General features: G+C 46.2%; 1 protein-coding gene across 4 annotated transcripts; it reads right to left on the reverse strand.

Annotated features, from left to right (window-relative positions):
• Nucleotides 1-838: 838 nt before the first annotated feature.
• Nucleotides 839-17,277, reverse strand: LOC147050479 (high-affinity choline transporter 1-like). Of its 4 annotated transcripts, none has more exons than XM_085922323.1 (8): nucleotides 13,430-13,763; nucleotides 10,569-10,682; nucleotides 8,766-8,921; nucleotides 5,482-5,630; nucleotides 5,098-5,241; nucleotides 3,783-3,936; nucleotides 3,214-3,431; nucleotides 839-2,867 (listed from the first exon to the last, which is right to left on the reverse strand). In XM_085922323.1, exons 1-8 carry the CDS (start codon nucleotides 13,611-13,613, stop codon nucleotides 2,310-2,312), a joined length of 1,677 nt encoding a protein of 558 aa, XP_085778449.1. In that variant the 5' UTR covers nucleotides 13,614-13,763; the 3' UTR covers nucleotides 839-2,309. The 4 variants fall into 4 exon arrangements, with proteins under 4 accessions (XP_085778449.1, XP_085778447.1, XP_085778446.1 ...); XM_085922321.1 differs by lacking the exon at nucleotides 13,430-13,763 and adding an exon at nucleotides 16,711-17,277 and having other exon boundaries at nucleotides 841-2,867; XM_085922320.1 differs by lacking the exon at nucleotides 13,430-13,763 and adding an exon at nucleotides 13,252-13,408 and having other exon boundaries at nucleotides 841-2,867.
• Nucleotides 17,278-20,777: the final 3,500 nt, after the last annotated feature.

Raw genomic sequence — 20,777 nt, forward strand, 5'->3', positions numbered from 1 at the left:
CCATCCATCCATCCATCCATCCATCCATCCATCCATCCATCCATCCATCCATCCATCCATCCATCCATCCATTTAAATTAATACTGACCTTGTTTAATAGCGTGAGTTCATTTAAAATAATAAAATTAAAATCAAAGTGAGGTGCAATCACAGCCTTACCTTTTTGACTAATGTTTTTATGTTTTATTTTGAGCTGCTTCCAAGTCGTTTCTTTCTCCTGTTGAATTGCACCTAAATGAAAATAAGATTTCATTCCTACTTAAATTCATAACTATAGGCTACGCTACGATTTTATGGTTAGATGTTACATCAATGAAATAGTACATTCAAACTTGCGCATCGAGCAGCAATTTCCTCCCATGACGTCTCTTCGCTGCTGCAGCCGTATTAGATTTGCGGCAAATAAAATACGTTGTGCTCGCCGTAGGCCTGCATAAGGCCCAATAAAGTAAAATAAGGTGATCTGTTTTTCCTCAGTTGTCATGGTGACTTGTAGTATCGGGGCTCGATTGATAATGGCTTTTTATAGGAGTTGTGCACACGCGTTACTCTAGGTGGACATACTCAGAGTTGATTAAACTAACTCAGATCAGCTTTTCTGGAACCGAAAACTCAGTTTCCCATCTCAGAATAAGTCAACTCAGAGTTCAGGGATAGAATCAGAGTATGTTGAACCTGCTTTCTGGAATACCGTCCAAGTCTTGCCCCCCAAATTGTTTTGTTTGATTAAGGAGTAAAATTTTTGTTTAGGGTTAAATATGAAGAAAGATGAAAATGCCTTCGGTATGAGCCAATGATTGACAAATCAAAACTTTATGATTATTTTTTGCTTAGGTAAAGATTCAGATGATTGATTACTTTGTCTCAATAAACCAGCTCTTGCCTTAATGACAACACATCTCGTCAAAGAGGGCTAACAAAGGGTTTAATGACAAACCATTCACACTTGGTTGCATAGGCAGGCAAATTTTTTGTTATTTTTGTACAATTAAGTGCTCGTGATTGAGAGCCCTTCTCACTCAGTCACGATACAATCAGCTGTTAACAATCACCTACTCGTCTAAGAAGCTAGAATACAATAAAAGGAAAGAAAGAAAACAAAACATTTCCAGCATTTTGTTTTGACTGGCAAATGTTTTGAAATCGGCTGGTGGCAAAGTCACTTGACGCTGAACACATTCACGTCCATTTTGGAAACAGTGCCTCTCTCTGTCCGTGCCTGGAAGTGTCAATGCTGCATAAAATTGCAGAGGATGCTGAGCTCTTAAAACAGAGAGCATAGCTGTTGTTTTTTCCCTGTGTACACCGTTCAGTATACACGCTAAATAATAATAATAATAATAATACAGTTATCCCCCGTATATTCGTGGTTCATTACGTGGAATTACCTGTTTGCATTTTCTTCCTTTTACACGTTGTGAAATATTGCCACAAGATGCTGCCAGAACCCTGTCTACATATGAATTGGTGTCAAAGAAGTATGTCGATGTGTTCTATCTGGACTGGCAAACAGTTTGGAGAGGCCAGTGGGCTATCTTTCCCCAAATTAAATGTTTTGGTATTTTAAGACCAACTTGGACAGCGGGCCATTTTTTTTGGTATTGTGAAACCAACTTGGACCATCACGATTGAGACTGTTGACGCACACCAGCACATTGAACAATTTCATCTACGGATGCGCCGCAATGGAAAACTGCCAAAGTTTTACACTGTGCTGCTTTCACAAAACCATAGAAACGATTGTCAAGGAAGAGGCGGGTTGCGCGAGAGTAACTCGGCGAGTATAGAGGAGTAAGAGTGGGGTTATTTTGAACCAACGCTTCAGCCACTTCCTCGTGATTGGATCCGCTGTGCAATGTACACCACTCGCAAGCATTTTGGCGAGAGGTGGGCAAGCTAGGCTATTTCTGTAAAGACACTTGAAGGTAAAGCTGGAATGAGAACGAAGCCGAGTTCATCATCTGAGGTTAGGCTTTGCTGTTTGACTGTTGAGCGTTCCGCTTGCTACATGCGCAACGTCACATGATCAAACCTGGACTACTGGCTGCCATAACTGTTGTAATAACGGGTCAACTCCTTCTTTTGGGGGGATTGGAGCGGCCCTCGGGACAGTAACTTGTCTCTGGGCCGGTGAGCAAGGCCCTTAAGAAACAACGTTTCTTTTTCATTTGCGGCTTTTCGATTGGAAAGATGGAAGGCTTGACAAATTGGTGCTCACAGTAGGCCACGAATAGCGGGGAATGACTGTATCCTACGACTAAACCTGCATACGATCGGGTACGGCGGCATTTGGATCTGAGTCGCGCTTTCTAGAAAGTGGATTCCAGCATGGGTTCACACACTTCCTTGCTTTCATTTTGTTCCTTCGCATCGTCGTCGTCGTCTTTGATGTCATACTTGGAGCCGTCGGGCGTCTCGGCTGAGTCCCGCGTCAGCACTTGGAAGAAGTCCCACCTCTTGGGGATCACGCCTTTGTGGAAAAGTAGCGAGGCCAGGAAGGAGAAGGACAAAATGGAGGCCACCGCCGCCAGCATGCAGATGGTGCGAATGGGCCAGCTCTGCACATAGACGCCGTCCACCAGTGCGCCGCCAGGGAAGCGCAGCGCCGGCGGGAGGCCCAGCACGGGCTCACCGCACAGGACCCGGAGGAGAGTCCCGCTCAGGCAACCCAGGACAGCCCCATAGCCGTTGGACACGGCGAAGAAGAGGACGCACACCAGCTGCGGCAACATGAGCGTGTAGGTCAGGTCCGAACGCAGCATCCAGATCATCAGCACGCTGTTGTCCAGGAAGGTCAGCGACGTCCCCGCCAGGCCCACCACCACCACAGACGCGCGGATCACCCATTGGAGCTCTTGCTCGGAAGCCTGGCGGAGCCACCAAAGGCAAAGTGTCATTCAGCCACTTCTTACTTTTGTGTTTGCAAAGCCAGTGGCATCCATTTGATTTGGACAAATGTGTCATTTTCTTTTTTTTAGGGGGGGGGGGGGGGGGGGGCAGATGAGCAACAAATTCAAGATTGTGTCAAGGTAAGCTTTTTTTCTGGACTAACGCACCAGATTTGGGTGAAGAGCAATGACTCACATCGCTGACGCTCAAGCTGGTTGTTGTTTGTTTCAATGAACTAACTTTGGAAAAGGAATGCTAGTTGTGGCGCAGATTATTGCTAAAGAAAGGTCTGGCCTAGAAGGTAGCCCCCCCTTTGCTTCTCACCTGAGTCCTGAGGATGTTCTTGTAGATGTTGGAGGTGAAGATGGAGGCGGCGGAAAGCAGGGCCGAGTCGGTGGATGACATGACGGCGGCTGCCACGGCTCCGATGCCCACGATGGAGATGTATTGAGGGGTGAGGTGCTGCAACACAATGGGCAGCACCAGGCCTGTCTGACCTCGCTCGAACGGGGACGGAGAACCGTAAGTGGTCATGTTCCAGTCTGGGAGCAAAAAAACCCCAAAGGATTGTTTTCAAAATCATTTAGTCACATATCGATGATGAAGGGTCGGCCACATTCTTTTTTTTTGCTTTTATTCAACACGCCTGGCCTGGGCACTTTTTGTCCAAACTTCTGGCACGCTCACTATACATAAGCAGGAACCGTGCACACATTTGGCTGGGAACCGCCCACATTTGGCAGGAACCGCCCACATCTGACAGGGAACGCCCACATTTGACAGGGAACGCCTACATTAACTGCCCTGTGGCTGCGTGTGGCAAACCTTTCTAATTCACACATATGGGAGAACACGGCTCTAACTTCCTTGAAACGGGATTTCTGCTTTCGTACCCGTGGAGGCGGCGGCTGCGCCCAGCAAGATAGGAGGAATCCCCAAAGTGGGGACGATGAAGGCTGCGGCGAAACAGGTAATCTTGGCTGTGGTGGACGAGGCAGCAGACAAAGTCCTCTGGTGGAAGTTCTGAAGGCCCAGGTTGCCCAAACCCTTGACGGGAAGACACAAGAACAAGTTAAGCCATGCACATATGGAATAAATGAACACCGCGGTTCCTTGAGATAGAAGTCACACCACAAGAACGTTGAATTTTTTTTCCTTGTGAGCAAAAAGTCAAGGTCCAAGCTGTAATGTTGACCGTGAACTCAACTCAAGCATTAGTTTGGCAAATAACATTTGACAATATTGTTCAAAAACACACTCTAGCTCTTTAATTGCACTCTTTCAAAGGGAATGCACCCAAAACACAATTAGGAAAGCTTGTTTAGCTGAATGCTAATGTCACCCGTCATGGACGAGCTAACAACCTGGATCCACGCGGTGGCGTCTCAATGCTTTCAGCAATTGAGATTTGTACATAAATGCCATCGCAACACACAAATACAGACAATATCACATAGGAAACAACTATTATGGCATCTTACTGCCGACTTAGGGTAGTTGAGCAACTCTTCTAGCGACTTGTGAGGATACTGCCATCAGGGGATGGCCAATGTACATCTGCTATCCACACATACAATGAGGCAAAAAAGTATTTAGTCAGCTACCAATTGTGCAAGTTCTCCCACTTACAAGATGAAAGATAGCTATCATTTTCAACATAGGTACACTTCAACTATGAGAAACATAAATAAATAAAAACATCCGGCAAATCACATTGTCTGGTTTTTAAAGAATTTATTTGCAAATTATGGTGGAAATCTTGGAATTTGAGTTATTTGGTCAATAATGGCGTCGATCTGGGGCTCCACGCAAGATCTCACCACGTGGTGTCAAAATAATCACAAGAACGGTGAACAAAAATCCCAGGAAAACACGCCGCCAGGGACTCAAATCCTGGAGTGCCAGACGTGTCCCCCTGCTTAAAGCCAGTACATGTCCTGGCCGGCCCATCTGAAGTTTGCTAGAGAGCATTTGGATGATCCAGAAGAGGATTGGGAGAATATGGAATATCAAACTTCACATGGGCCTGGACATGTAGTGGCTTAGGCATGTCTCTCAAGTGTACTTATGATGAAAATTACAGGCATCTCTCATCTTTCAAGTGGGAGAACTTGCACAATTGGTGGCTGACTCAATACTTTTTTGCCCCACTGTAAGCACCCGTTTCAATAAGATATAAAGGTGAACATTCTTTCTCTCTTTTCTCACCAGGATTAAGAAGTTGTCAATCCAGCGCCACACTCGGTCTTCCTCCAGTGTGCCCACCCACGGCGGCTGGAAGGTGTAGTTGTATGCTGTCTGGCTGATGTCCGTCACAGCGGGGCTCATCAGCGCGAACGGAACGCACATCCACTGCGAAGGGGTTCAACAACAACCGCACGTCGGGCATACTGCTGCTTAACGTTATGTGGGAGGCTGCGAGCTTCCAACTACAGCTACAGCCTTCACCAAATGTTGGACACCTTCAGGGATCTCGGGATTAGATCGACAGCTCGAGCGAGAGTAGTGACTACTCGACCGGCACGAATATCAGCAAGCGGACACAAAAGCACAAGAGTGCCAGTTGCGAGAAAAACAAGAAGCAGCACTGACCAGGCTGATGAAGATGAGCACCAGCTGGATGATGTCGGTGTAGGCCACCGAGTAGAGTCCACCCAGCAGCGTGTAGGTGATGGCCACGGCAGCCGAGATCCAGATGCTGACCGTGTACGACAGGTCCAGGATCACGCTCATGGTCACTCCTGGTGCACACACATTTGACCACACCTTAGATCATTTGTGGCCATTTTCTGGCCATGTACCGTACTTCCCAAACTATAAGTTGCAGTTTTTTTTTATAGTTTGGCCAGGGGGTACAATTTATACTCAGGAGCAACTTATGTGTGAAATTATAATAAGACGATGAGTGTGACGTAAGCGACGTAGAAGAGGAAGCGATGCATCTTCTACTTCCGGAATTAGCGGAGTTGTTTAAAAGTGACACCGAACATGAAGATTTTATTGGATTTAGTGATTTGGAGTGACACGGATGGTTTGGTAAACTTGTTAGCATGTTATTTATGCTATAGTTCTCTGAATAACTCTTAATATGTTACGTCAGGCACGTTCTCAGTTCATTGTTTATGTGTCATGTAACGTTAGCATACCGTGCTGTTCAGCCTGTTACCTATTCTATTTTTATTTTAAATTGCCTTTCAAGATGACGTGTCTGTTCTTGGTGTTGGATTTTATCAAGTAAATTTGCCCCCAAAATGCGACTTATATATGTCATTTTATGGCTATAAAGTGGAGCCTCGGTTTTCAAACACAATCCGTTCCAGAAGGCTGTTCAGAAGTGAATCGTTCAAATTCCGAATCATGTTTTCCCATTACAGATAATGGGAAAAAACGTCATTTTTTTCATTTGCGCATTTTGGTCCGATCGCGCGACTACAGCGCACCGCCGGCCGCTGAAATTTTGAAAATATTTTTTAAGTCCTGATGTACTTTCTAAAATTTAAGTGGAGCTCAGTGCGCAGGGAGCTTAATTTGGTCCGATCGCGCAAACGCAACGGTCACTGTCGCATTGCTTTAGGAGCGTCTTTGTGTTTTAGGATGGCTTTACTGCTCCCACTTGCTTCATTTGGAGGCATGAGTAGAGTTGATGAAATCCTCAGAGTAACGAGAATGAAATAACGAACGAAGTCAGTTGGCATGCGGGTCCTCTCGGCTCATCTCGCGAGGTTCGACAACCGAATTTCGTCCAACATCCGAAGGAAAAAAATGTCAAATTTTTCGTTTGAATCCCGAATTGTTCGAGAACCGGGACGTTCAAAAACCGAGGCTCCACTGTATATACCCTTTATGGCTAGTGCGACTCATACTCTGGAGCGACTTATTGTTCTGAAAATACAGCACACACACACACACACACACACACACACACACACACACACACACACACACACACACACACACACACACACACACACACACACACACACACACACACACACACACACACACACACACACACACACAGGCTGAGAAAAAAGGGGAAAAAACAAAGAACGCAAAGCAAAAAGTGTTGAGTCTTGAGTTGGATTCATTTTAGTCAAGGGGATTCAATTTTGTTCATCATGACAAGTACAAAGACGTAGCTTGTACGACTTTCAAACCAAAAAGGAGGATTGGATGCAAGCAGGATACTGCTAATACGTTGCAAGAGCTTTCATCGGAAGTGACAAAAGCAGACAAAGTTAGGGTTGACATTATTTTGATCGTATGATTATGTTGGAATGTTGACTAAATGTTGACTAAAATCATTAACCTTCCCTTGACTTTTTGAAACTTTCCACATTCCCTTTAGTTGTTGAAACTTTCCAAGGTTGTGCAAATGCTCTTGCTTAGCTTGTTGTCTAAAGATGCTCCACTAGTATCTGTTTTCACATCCTTGTAAAACAAAGAGCTGAGACCCTCTTCACTGATTAACCAGTTTGCAGACGTGACCCCCGAAACCTGTTGACTTTCATCCCCACCCTGCTTTCTCTCAATAAATAGTCTCTAGCAAGAGGCGAAAATCCGACTGCTTCAAGCACCTTTGTACCACACAGGGTGCTGATGGTTTTGTCCGCTTGCAAGTGTAAAATGGCCAAACTGTCTCACGTGTGGTTCTTGCAAAGAAGTTAGAGTGGACAAAACTTGATCATCTCCAATTTGGGATTTCTTTGCATTAGCTCAGCGATGATGGATGAAAACAAATACATAGGGACCTTGATGACCACAAACGGGCGGCGCTCGGGCTGAAGCAACCTTAACGGCGAGCGGGCGGTGTTCTCACGTTCCTGACAATGAACGGAATGGTGAGAAGACAGCAAGCATAACAAGAAGTTGCGGTGTCGCAGTCGGCGAGCTGAGCACAATAACAGATCCCATGTCCTCCTCCACGGGATGTTGACGGTTGTGTTGCAAAGTAAGCGCAAATGTCCTATTTTGGCAAAACACAAAGCTTTCACAGAAGACTAGACAAATGGAAGATTGATCAGTGTAAGGCTGAAAATACAAGGATTTGGGCATTTTGAAGTTCAAAGGGACTCTAAACCATGAATTGATTGATTGATTGATTGATTGATTGATTAATTCGATAATCAACTCAAGTCATATGATTGCTTAAACATACGAATCTTTCAACATACAATGTGAAATTTGATCAAATATTTGAATCAACATCCAAAGTAATTCCTAACATAGGACGTCATCATGGTTAGACCGCTTGACGGCAGCACGTTGGGATGACGACAGTTAGCGTCCGGTACTAGTGGTGAAAAAAGAAAGAAGGTGATGATTTTCTTACAATTGAAACAAGAAATCATAAGAAAACATGAGCGCGGTTTGCGCGAGTAATATTGCAAAACAATATGGCCGGAAGATGTCAACAATTTTGACGATCAAGCGACGGCAATTAAGCAGAAGGAAGCCCTCAAGCCATCACTATCACGATCATCTCTAAACGTCGCAGGCCTACCCTGGAAGAGATGGCACGGCTTTCTTTAAAAAATCTGCAAAGCGGTTGAGTGATGGTGAGGAGAAAAGAAAAGAAAGCCTAAATTGAATGGAAGATGAAAGTTCAAAAGAAAATGTAAAAAAATATATCAATTTTGAGTTAACGTTATGCAAGTTGGTTTAAAAAAAATGGATTGAATTGAATTGTTGGGCTTGGAGATTGACTCTTTTTTGTTTGTTTTCAACAAAATGAAAAGTGCACATTGGTCAGCCAGAGAGTCACCGCTGCAATCCGTCTGGTTTGATGCGTCTGCCCACGGGAAAAGCCGGCGCGAGCTAAAAGTGGCCGTTCCTTTCACTCGACGGCCAGCTGCGGCGTGCGGCGGCATCCTTACCTAATCCTATGAGAGTGCCGGTCACCCACATAATCTCAGAGACCAGCGCAGCCATAGAGAGGGCGGCCGTGGCCACTTTGCCGTACTTGATGTGGAAGGGGTCCATCATGGTCACGTACTTGCTGTTGCGCATGGGCTCGGCAAAGAACAGGCCGCCTACGGCGCACAAGAGAGAAAGATGACAAAAAACAACCACCTGGGCGTCATTCGGTGTCAAGACGGTCGCGGGCGGTTGCGTTTGTACCAAAGCGTGTTGCCGCAAACAGACAAATGCTGACACTCGCGGGCAGTTGTGTTTGCTCCAAAGCGCATCGGCGCAAACAGACAAATGCTGATATGCTCGCTGGGAAGGATGCAAGCTTGCACTAACGCAGGCCAGCCATTCTCCTACACTTACTTAAGGCAGGCTGTCCTGCCTGTTTTTCTGCACGGCTCCCTCCCCGCTGCAAACGGTCAGCTCCTCTGCAACTCCAGAGAAGTTCCAATCGGCTGCCTTGCAGCAGGGAAGGGGAGACGCGCCGGACGACAGGCCGGGCAAGAGTAAGAGGATCAACCATGTGACTTTCACGTGGCCAAGGAATGCGGGCCAATCTGCACATACTTACGCAGGCTGCTGTCCGAGTGCCCGCTCCGTGTTTGTCCGCCGACGACAAAAGTACGCGCTAGCACGAACGCGCTAGTACAAACGCGCTAGCAAGAGAATTCATGCCAGCGGCACGTGCCTCCATTTGAGATCTCAAACTTTGTACGACACTTGGCGCCTTGTTTTCTTTGACAATATCAACGGTTAGGTGGCTGCTCATCGACAACAGTGCCGGCGAGCTGAGCTCAAAGCGATTGTCTCATTTTAGTTTTTTGCGTATTGGTGACGTCAAATGCACCGCCTTTAAAGATACTAAGTTGTCAAGTTGTAATGTTGCCATTGAATCATTTGAACTTTCCCCGAGATGGCATTTTTGCCGTGTCCTGGTTCTGACGCTGCGCTACTGCTGTAAGAGCTGCCCAGTGTGACCTCGAACGTTATCAGTGGAGCACTCGAAGGTCACAAACAATGAAGAGCTCGCTCACGACAGGGGCGGTGAGCGGTTTTCACTTTGTACTCTTATTTAGGGGCTCTTATTCAAGTCAACCGCCAAATCTCCTCCACAAAATTGTCGAGTGTGCGCCCCACGCGTCGGAGCGCGGCATTCTGGTGAACACTGGGAACACATGAAATCCATCTCTGAGGGGTCGGCCATTTTGCCACTTTCTGTCGACTGAACATCACATTACAGTCGTTCAGCTCTCAGGTCACAACCAACCACAGCTCAGCTTTCAAGACCGGTGAGCCGTGACCCGTTGTGGCGGATTGCATTTGCCAAATTGACACATCTCATTTACAAATTACAAAAATATTTTTGGCTTCGTTCGGGACTTCTTGGGAAGGACTTTTCCACATTTCAAAACCGGCTCTTCAGACTTCTACCAATTTCAACACGAGCGGCAATCTCAAGTTCTATTATTGTGATCACATGCTACTTGCACTCGAGCGTTCTGGGCCCACTTGTGATTTTTCTGAACTCAGGAGGGGTCAGCTTCTGACCTCGTAAACCCTATTTGGACTCCAGCGCCGACGCGAATTAAGTGTTCTTAAGGACTCAAATCCGCCTGTTGTGAGGGCCCGAGGAGACTCTCCTTGTTTGGACGTTAGCGCTTTTGTTTTTTGGGGACTATTGTTCACCAGGCTGGGAGAAAAGGTGGGCCCGGCACCGAGCGAGAGGCGCTGAGGCGCTGCGGCCTGCCCTAAAAAGGAGCGCTGCTCACCGAAGATGAAGCACATGGTGGCCGTGACGGGCATGACGGCCCAGATGAGCCCCATGGACGGGTTGTAGACGGCCTCCGCCGTGCCCACGATGAACCCGCCGCCGACCCACGTGGCTGTCGACAAAAGACACGCGCGTCACATTTCAGCTGAACGCAGCATTTTTATCTTTCGGCACGCGCAATTCTTGACGGGCTCAACGGTTTCGTCGCAGCATTCAAACTCAAGCAGGGCCTTTGAGGATGTGCCCCGCCTCGTAACTGTCAACGTCAAAATACATGCGGCACAAGTTGGTGCAGTGCTTGAAAAACGCTCACAGGGTCATAAAAACATAAAACAACAAGCTATTGCTTCGAACCACAGAGCGCAAAATGACGTCAACGCGTATCGAAGCCATTAAAGATGCTACATTAGAGATGCACACAACATGTCTTGGCGCATTCAAGGTGGATGGAACATAAATGCGTGACACAGCGATGCTAAATTGTTGTCAACTAGAATTTGTTCTTTTTTTGGCATAAAACAACCAACTGAGGTCATTCAAAAAATAATAATCAAAAATAACCGAGGTCATTCAGTTGTTATACTTTTGCTGAGATGTCAAATGGATGCGCCGACTCAATAAATGCGCACGATTGAAACAATCATATTTTATATTTTATATAGCTCAACTGAATGAATATAAACTGTGTGTATGTGTCTTGTTGACATCAATGACTCTGCTTTACTTTGAGTGTGTGTGCGTATGCTGCAGGAATGGACAGATGGTGTGAAACGGGTCGAAGGCTTGATGGTGTACGGAAGCCAAAGTGACAACCTGCCTGCAGTACTCGCTATCCAACAGCAGAGGCGGCGGCCCGCCAGAATTGTCGGCTGCAGTCCAATTTGTAAGAGGGGCCGGGGAGAAAGTCGAGCTCGTCGCGCACTCGGCCAATTTATCCTGCTAATTTTAGGCAACAATTTTGCAAGACGAAGCGAACAAGGTATTTCCGAGTGCTGACCTGTCAACTTTGATCTTGGGTGTCACCGGCCGGGCATGTACATAAATGCAAATGATAGCAAACTTGTGTTTCTGCGCAGTCTTCTCCACGCTTCCAACAGAACCTATTTATGTTCGATGCTCCTCGACTGGCTTTGAGGCCTGCTCTTTTCCATACGGACTTTTAAACTTTTGTTAACGTCAAACTGAAGGATGTGTGCAAGGACAATGAACAATTGTTTTTGGCTTTTAGCTTTTTTTCAACAAACCTACTCTGTGAGTCAGGCCATAAGAATATCTTTTCATCTTTTGCACCAAAACTCAACCTAAATTGAACATTGGAAAAAAAACGTTCTTATGCAAATTGATCTTAGCTCAACGTAAAAAACATAATAATAATGGAGTTTTACTGAGATTTGCGTGCCGAACTTCCCAAAAGTAGCAAAGGCGGGAGCTCAGTCTGTCTACTGGAAACAAAAGAGCATTGGCGTCTTATAAAATAGAGCAGAAGGAAGTCAGCGGGACGACCGAATCGAGTCTTGTTCACGGCAGACGTCCCAGCCCGTCACTTTGTTCCGTGCTATTTCCTTGGACTTGTGGCTATTTCAGGGGTAGCTTGTTTCGCCTCTGCAAGCTTTTGCTGCTGTGGCTTTGCAGCTTTGCGCTTGTGAATCTCAAACTTGTCCCGATGATGCCGTCGTAAGCAAAAAATGAAATTGGTTGTATTCAAGTGAGCTTTGTTGGTTCCTCCGTAGCAAACACTTCACTTGGGGACATGCCCGGCCCATACGTCTCCGATGTGCAATTTTAAATCTTCTATGTCTCTACACTTGCCATTCAAGACCAGTAATGTGTTTTTCTTCAAAGCATTACTTTTAAACATTAGAATTAATGCTTTTTAATTGAAATGTTCAGCATGTCATATGCATCATACATAGTAATGTACTATCGTTTGACATCATATTTAAAGGGACAGTGTTTTTTCTTGGCCATCTTGTGGTAGACTTTAGAAGCGCGCACACACGGCAAGCCGAGACAGCAACGTCTTCAGCAGAGGTGAATGCAAAATGTCACCACAAACAACTTTGAGTCTTCCCTCAAGTGACCAAGCAAGCGCATCAGATTTGTTACCCACTCTGCCGACATCAATCCAGCAAATTATTCTCCCTCGGCTAGCCATAACGGAATGATGGCAGCGAGACGTGGCACCATCCACTACGACGAGGTGCGACACGGTAATATAATTGGCCATTACTAGATCTACGGGAGTGGCTGATGGTGTAGGGGTACACTTGCTTGTCTTGTGTGCCGACACCGTGAGTTCAATTCCCACATATGACGGTGTGTGTGTGTGTGTGTGTGTGTGTGTGTGTGTGTGTGTGTGTGTGTGTGTGTGTGTGTGTGTGTGTGACCGAAAAAAAAAATATATATATATATAAACTGGACCTACATAATATGTTGATGTGATAGCACTTTTTTTGCACATTATTAAAAATAATTACGATTTTTTAAATTAATGACTATTGAAAAATCAAACCATTCCACATTGTCACTTTAATGTGTGTAGCACGATTACGTCCTATCTCAAACACGTTCTACTTGTACGTGTAATATTCTATGCACCTCTAATGTACCATAATTACGTCATATGTACCACTTGAACATGCATGCGCTTGTAACTGTAATGCATTTTATTCTGGACGCACCTGTGTGCATCGTACGACGATATGCAGACCTCGAACGGCACAAGGAGGGTTGAGTCATCACGTGCGCGAGGTGAAACGGAGGTCGAATTCCGATTCATTTGGCCCGTTTTCCAGGCCTAAATAAGGCGTCGGGAAGCGCGACGTACGCGTGTGCCGCTCGGTCGGCGCCTGTACTCGCCCGTCATGGTGAAGATGCCGACCGCCAGGTTGATGCCGCGGTTGCCGAGCAGCGCCATCTCCGTCTGGTCTCCGCGGCCCTTCTTGGCCTCCCGCTTGGACTTGAAGGAGGCCCACACGCCGATGGCCAGCACCAAAAGGTAAAAGAACATCATGACGCTCACACCGGGGATGTTGAGAGCCATGATGGTCGAGCGGAGCAAGTGGGTTGACGAGGAGGAAGAGAGAAGAAGAAGGAAAGGAGAAGGACGCGCCAAGCGAGAGACCGGGCGACAGTGACGGCGGTTGGGCGAACATCCCCTACATCCACCCCTCCCCTCCCCTCCCCTCCGCCGCCGTGCCCGCTGCCTCACGCCGGGCTCTGGGAGGGAGGGAGGGAGGGAGGGAGGGAGGGAGGGAGGAGCGACGGAGGGGATGGGGTGTTGGCAAGAGTCTACCCTCCCCCGGCCTCCGCTCGGCCAATCGGAAGCCGGGCCGGGCTGGCCGGGTCGAGTACGTCACGAATGGATGTCGGTTAGTTGACTTTGTCCTGTGCGAGCCGCCCCGAGGTGACGATTTGCTGCAATGTGCTGACGCAGAGCCCAGACGCCATACTGAAATACACTAGGGAGGACAAGGGAAAGGGGCGCGGGGGGGTGGTGAAGACTCCAGGGAGAGAGACTGGGCGCTGCCCCCTCCCTCCCTGGATGCAACGTACATTAGCTAATCAATATAGCACATGCATAGGCAGCTTGATGACTTAATGGGGCTTCTTCGTTGATGAAAAGACTCCATCACATATTGGCGTGAACTCAAGTGTAGTGGGCACTCGCGAAAGGGAACCACGGAATCAAATCAAACATACGCCTCATTCAGGAAATGGTTTTACGACTTGTCTTTTTATTCATGCCACCTGAACAGACGTGTTGGGGGACAGTCGCTCTAGTTGAGAACCAAAGGAACAAGAAACATTCATGTAGCTAAGAAAAAAACGGAACATTCATTGGGTGGGGTTGCAGCAGGGGTGTGCAAAGAGGGGGGTTGAGAGGGTCGCGGTCCCCTGGCATCCCTTCCCACCACTGGTCGACAACCAATTTTTAAAGGGCAGCAGAATGTCTTGAGCCGTGCAGAGCAACAGACGGTTGTTCGTCAAACACTGAAATCTTCCGTCCGACCTTGGTGGCGGGAGAAAAAAAGCACATCAAAAAGCGCAACTGGATTGTGCATTAGCTAATCGATATGCAGGAAGCTTTCTGACTCACGAGTCTTCTTACTGGATGAGCAAATTGCAATGCCATCCAGTGAGACAGCCGACAACCGAGGAACAACGCAACACAAATAAAACACGAGGGGGTGGGGGCTTGACTAATGAGTTTCATTCGTTTTGTGACAGTGTTGGCGTCATGGAGGGTCATTAAGGTTGTTGTTACTTACCAAGTGAGAAGGAAATTGCTTTTGAGCAAACTCATACATTTAGATGAGTGTAGTTTACTTTTTAAACTTGGTCAAAAGTGTCTTTTTTCCGTTGTAGGTGAAATGTCTTGCGGGTATCGAGTCCTTATCGTCGCCGGCCCCTTGCCACCGCCGGTTAGCCTGTGCAGCCTTAGAGCGCTCCCGTGGTGTTTCCACTAACAACAGTAAAAAAAAGCAGTGGCCTCCAGCATCCCTGTAGAGATTCAGACAATGTCTGCCAGCTCGCGGGAAATATAGCGGTGAAGCGCTGTGGGTGGGGTAGGGGAAGAACGTATGTAAGGTTGTGATGGGTGGGGGGGGGGGGGGTGTTAAAGAGGCTTGAACACTCCAGCAAGAGGATGATCTCTTCATGAAAGCTACGCAAGCTGTCGGCGACAACTAACATTGGCACATGGGGGAAAAAAGTTGTTGGGGCTCTGCTGAGATATTTTTTCAAAATGGCACAATAAAGCTGACCCAATATGGATTTTTTGTTGTTTTGCTCAACCCCTCTGGTATATGAGCGAGCACCTGTGCTCCCTTTTTCGCTGAAATGGAATTTAGAGTTTCTCCTTGCCCAGTTGGTAATGTTGCTGGTCTTGGTCAAGTGTGCATGGACTTTTATGTGAAGCCCTTTCAGACAGAGCCTTCATTGACCTGAAGTGGACTCTTGCAAGTGCTGAAGATTGAGCTACACTTTGCTTTTATGCACAGTCGTCATAATCGCTTTGAGTTCAGGGCCACATTTGTGACAGTTTGAGCTTGAGTGGGCTGCACCGGGCGACTCGTTGGGGCCCCAAAGCCACAAATTACAACAATTCTTAATTCCTTACCCATTTGGAAAATATTCACATTTATTGACTATCCTGCGGCATCATATCAATCATTCCAGTGAAAGTGGCACTTCGACAATACCACCTCAGCCGAGTGGACGTAACAACAGTTATCAACGTGCGAGTTGTGCCGCGCTCACCGCCATCTTTGTTTTGGTTTAAGCCCTGGGAGGCTATTTTTAGAGAGCAGGGCGGCGGCGGCGGCGAGGAGCAGCCGGGATTAACATTTGAAAAAAGATACAGCTAATTCATCTGCCCATGCTAACAGCACTAGCGCCTGGCTGGCACCGCAAGCACCAAGCAAGACTCTCGGCTGGCTTGGAATTCTTTGCTGGGGAGGGTCGTGGGCGCAGTTTGGCATGAGTCATCTCTTGAATGTAAAAAATACGAAGGCGGAGGCTATATTGAAGGCCGATGACATAATCGTTTGTGGAGAAGGCACCCTGAGGGCCCGCATCGCAAAGAGGCTACATTGGAAGGCACTCACCAGGATTTCAACACAGACCACCATATAGAATGACCCCATTTAAATATTCCCCAGCCTTCTTTTTAGATCACATGTGTCAAACTCAAGGCCCGGGGTCCAGATACGGCCTGCCACAACATTTTATGTGGCCTGCGAAGACAAATTGTGCATCAAATTAGTGTCATTACTAGAATTGCAAATTGTCTTCACTTTTAGTAATTTTCTTTTTTTTAAATATTTGACCAGTTTTTACTCGTCTGATTTGAAAACGAGTTATTTGTTTTGTGGCTTTTACTGTATATAATATGACGTGCTCATATATTTATATGGATTGACAGTCATAATGGAAGCTATGACTACAATGCGGCCCGCGAAAAAAAATGAGTTTGACACCCCGGTTTTCGATCATTTACGGCCAGTCATTTGTTTAAAGGTCTTTAAACACACTTTAGAAACACATTTCAAAAGAAATCCCGTTTCCCCCACAAACTAAGAAACTTATCATCTCAGCAACAATCACACCCACAGATTTGCTTCATAAAATGTACTTACTGGCATTGCTTTCCATAGGTGCAAAAGAGGATTGAAGCTGATAAGATCCATTCACCTGCAGCAGCAATTAGGCTGAGTGGAAATACTTCCTGTTTTCATTGTTCAAATTCAAAGCGTGAAACAAGGTGTGTTGCCACTCAGAGGTTGGCAGTTGAATTACGGGTCTCACTAACTACTTTCGAGTGTTTGTGTGAAGTGAACAAATCTAGAAGAGAGGTCGTCTGGCGGGCTCTGCCCAAAGCTGGCACAACTAAAGCTTAACGGCTGCTTAGTGGCTGGCCCCATACGACTGTGTAGCGACATTGACGCCTGCTCGCTTGTAATCACGTATGCTGCTGTCCCTCGTTTCAAATTCCTAAGGAAAAGCTTGAACCTTGAGCACAAAAATAATGGCCAGTGTTGATATGGCTCAAGTGCGAGGAACATTTTGGACATTTTTCGGCCGGGTTGGGCTCGGTGGCTGGCAGTCTGCGGTGTAGGTACCACATCTACTCGGGTGACCTCCGCTGGGCGCATGACCCGGCCGGACGTTCCATTCTAAGCTTTCTTGGGCCGCAATGCCTATGGCAGCAGCTGCGCACAGAAATAGATTCTTTACGGCTCACAGCACATGGACGCAGCGACAATGGCCGTCGGCCGCTGGAAACTGCACCTTGCGCACCTCCGGCCAGGTGGAGCCAGAGGTTGACGTGAGTCTCTGAAAGCGTAGGGGAGCACTCGGCTGTCTTGTGTGCCGACACCGCGAGTTCGAGTCCCGCATGAGATGCTGTGAATGTGTTTACATGTGCCCCCCACAAACACTAATTAGCCAACTTTTAACATTGTCAATATCGACATGGAACATTATTACGACATTAACGTTGCAGTTTTGAAAAAGTTAATAATATTGCAAGCTTTAACAAAAATCATGTAATACGCAATGTAGTGTCCCCTAGTGGTGAACACACGCACACCAGCGTGCCACGTGACTCATGACAGACGCTTAACCGGTTTTATTATTTTTTATATTTGAATGGCGTTAACACTGACGTTTTTACAAAGAAACTGATTTTCCAAGAGTGCTACATTGGCTCCCTCTAGTGGTATGTAAAAAAATCACTGCACAGAACACTGCACACTTGAGCTGCGTTTATATTTCTTTAAGGCCATACATTTGCAGTTCATCTCAAAGTGCCGTTTGCTTTTACACATTTCTTCAGACAGACGTTAGAATTAACTTTGAATATTAGACGTTACAGTTGTTTATTTTTTGCAAAAACATTGCTAGATTACGTGATTAAATATGTATTCAAAAAGATGCAAGGTCAAACTATTAAAAAAGTGATATTACATTCAATAAAGAAATCATAACATTACAAGTTGATTTTTGCAAAAAGGGCAAAATCTCTTTAGATCAGGGGTGTCGAACTCAAATTCACAGTGGGCCAAAATTTTAAATTGAACAAAGTCGCGGGCCAAGGTTGAACAAAGGAACCTTTTAATATGGAATCAAACAAGTTTTGATTTTACAATGAATATTGAACAAGCAAGGCTTATATAACTTAAAAGTACAGGCGTGCAAAATCAAGTTGATAACACTAATAATACTACTAATAATAATAGTCATAATAATAATAATAATAAAACATATCAATGGCATATTAAATCAAATTTAAATAAAAATTGAATGCCTCCTTTCTGTTTGCAGCCTTCTGAGGTAGATGTCAAAATTAGCTTCTTACACAGGCTAATAAATTTGAAAATAAAATAACATAACAACTATGAATAAATCAACCATTCAGGCCTTGGAGTAGCAAGAAAAAGTGCATAGAAAATTCCAGAAAAGACTTAAACTGGCGGTGATTGAGACCTTTGTGTTACTGTGGACATAACATCCTCCATCTTCAGCGCTTTACCACACAGGGGTTCTTGATGTAAGATGCAGTGATAAACAGATAATTCACCTGCACAGTTCTCTTCGCGCATCTTTTCACAGATCCTGCCCACCAGTCCATTCCTTTTACCACTCATGGTTGGCGCACCATCAGTGGTTAATCCCACAAGTTTATTCCACGGAAGGTTTATTTCAGTTACACATTTTCAAACCTCCTCAAAGATTTCTTTCCCTGTGGTTGTGCCATGCATTGGTTTAAATCCCAAAAGCTCCTCCGTAACATGCAGATTTGTGTCCACGCCGCGGACGAAGACAGTCAGCTGCGCAGTATCAGACGCGTCAGTGCTCTCATCCACAGCAAGGGAAAGAGAAACAAAATCTTTTCCCTTCTCCATCAACTGGACATGCAGATTGGTGGCAAGCCCGCATGTGCGGTCAGCTATTGTGTTTCTGCTCAGGCTTACGTTTGCAAAGGCTTGGTTTTTCTCGGGGCACACTTGGTCACAAACCTTCATCATGCACTTTTTCAACAACTCTCCTTCATTAAAGGGTCGGGCTGATTTGGCAATTTCTTGTGCCACGATAAAACTTGCCTTTACAGCAGCCTCACTTTGTGTTATGGCTTTTGTGAACATTTTCTGTTGTGAAATCAAACCTCTTTTCATCTCCTTAACTTTCTGGCTCCTTTGAGCCGTGTCCAGGTCCTTCTACTTGTCCTGGTGTTTGGTTTCATAGTGTCGTCTAATATTGTGCTCCTTAGTTACTGACACGTTGGCTCCAAAAACAAGACAAACAGGTCTGTCTTGTATACATATAAACAGATATTCTGTCTCCCACCTGTCCAGAAAAGTTCTATTTTCTGCCTTTCTTTTCGCCATTTGTTGGTAGGGTAACGCAGTGACAGCTGTCGTTTGAGGTCGCAGTGTGGGTGGGGGAGAGGCACGGAGATGCGGGGTGTGCACATAGACTGTTTATAAGAAATGGATGTAACATCCGTGACGTCATCCATTAGTTTGTGGACGGCTGCTCGAAAGCCAATAGTATCGAATCTAGGCAGCGCCATCTTGAAAATTTCAGGTGCATTCTGGGGAAAAATGAACACGGATTCTACTTATATGGGCATGAGGCGGAGTCATGAACGGACGTATGGGCGCCAAAGCAACAGCAGACCATTATGGGATTTGTAGTACAAGCGATGAATGCGGTGTTACAGCGCTGCCGCCGTATAATACCGGCGGGCCAGCTCTAATGTTAATTTGAAATTGCCTCGCGGGCCAAATATAATTACACTGCGGGCCAAGTTTGGCCCGCGGGCTAGAGTTTGACACCTATCCTTTAGATTCTTAGTTACAAGTCTGAATTTTGTACAGTTGTAGTTTTACTTGTTAGAAGTGTTTTGTCACAATATTGAGTTATATTTTGTGGGCAAAATTGCAGAAATCAATCATAATCTTCATTTTGAACAAACTGGACTTTCAAGTACGCACATGCACAAAAATTCTCATGAGAAAGTCAAAGGCAGGCCTCCCCGGAAACCTGTTGGATTTGTCTCCAAAACAAGCCGAGAGCGTCATCGCTGAAGAGGAATTGGGAGGGCTCGAGGGTGGCTAACCGCAAACGTGAGTCTCCTTCCAGCTGCGTAAGGCGCCGGGCCCCGGGGAAAGCAAATTGCTGCATATGCCAATGGAAAATCATCCTAATTGCTGGGACAAAACGTGCGAGAGGGATTTGCATCAAATCATCAAACTCAAGAAATTATGGCGCAACTTTTGCGCTTGTTGCAAAACAAACACGGAGAGCTCTGGTTGTGGGAAAATGACCTGGTTGCCGTTTGTGCGTTGTTGTTGGGGTCGGGGAGCCATCCCAGCGGGCCGAGCTCCAGATCAGAGCGCAGACGAGGAGCCATCCCAGCGGGCCGAGCTCCAGATCAGAGCGGAACACAAACACAAACAAACGTTTGAGCCCAGCTTACGAACTGGAACCCTCCAGAGGTAAGGAGAGGGCCAAGGTCAATGACGCACTTTTTGTAGGATGCCAAAGATATCAGAAGATTAATATGACAGCAAAAGTGGAGAATTCCAGCTTTTCTTGGTGATGGAGTCTCCATGTCTGCCGACAGAGCACCTTTTGCTTGAAGCCAGCCACTGTTCAAGTGAGTTTCTGAAGCAAAACACACACACGAGCTTCGTCGCGG

Source organism: Syngnathus leptorhynchus, chromosome 10 (assembly GCF_054491065.1).
Source record: "Syngnathus leptorhynchus isolate UIUO chromosome 10, UIUO_Slep, whole genome shotgun sequence".
Classification (NCBI taxonomy): domain Eukaryota; kingdom Metazoa; phylum Chordata; class Actinopteri; order Syngnathiformes; family Syngnathidae; genus Syngnathus; species Syngnathus leptorhynchus.

Excerpts from the sequence above, each read along its gene's own strand:
- LOC147050479 (XM_085922323.1), bottom strand. The coding sequence starts at position 13,613 with ATGGCTCTCAACATCCCCGGTGTGAGCGTCATGATGTTCTTTTACCTT. Across the intron at positions 10,683-13,429 it reads CGGCATCTTCACCATGACGG|CCACGTGGGTCGGCGGCGGG; the intron begins GCGAGTACAGGC and ends TTTTGTCGACAG. Across the intron at positions 5,631-8,765 it reads CGGCACTCTCATAGGATTAG|GAGTGACCATGAGCGTGATC; the intron begins GTAAGGATGCCG and ends TGTGTGCACCAG.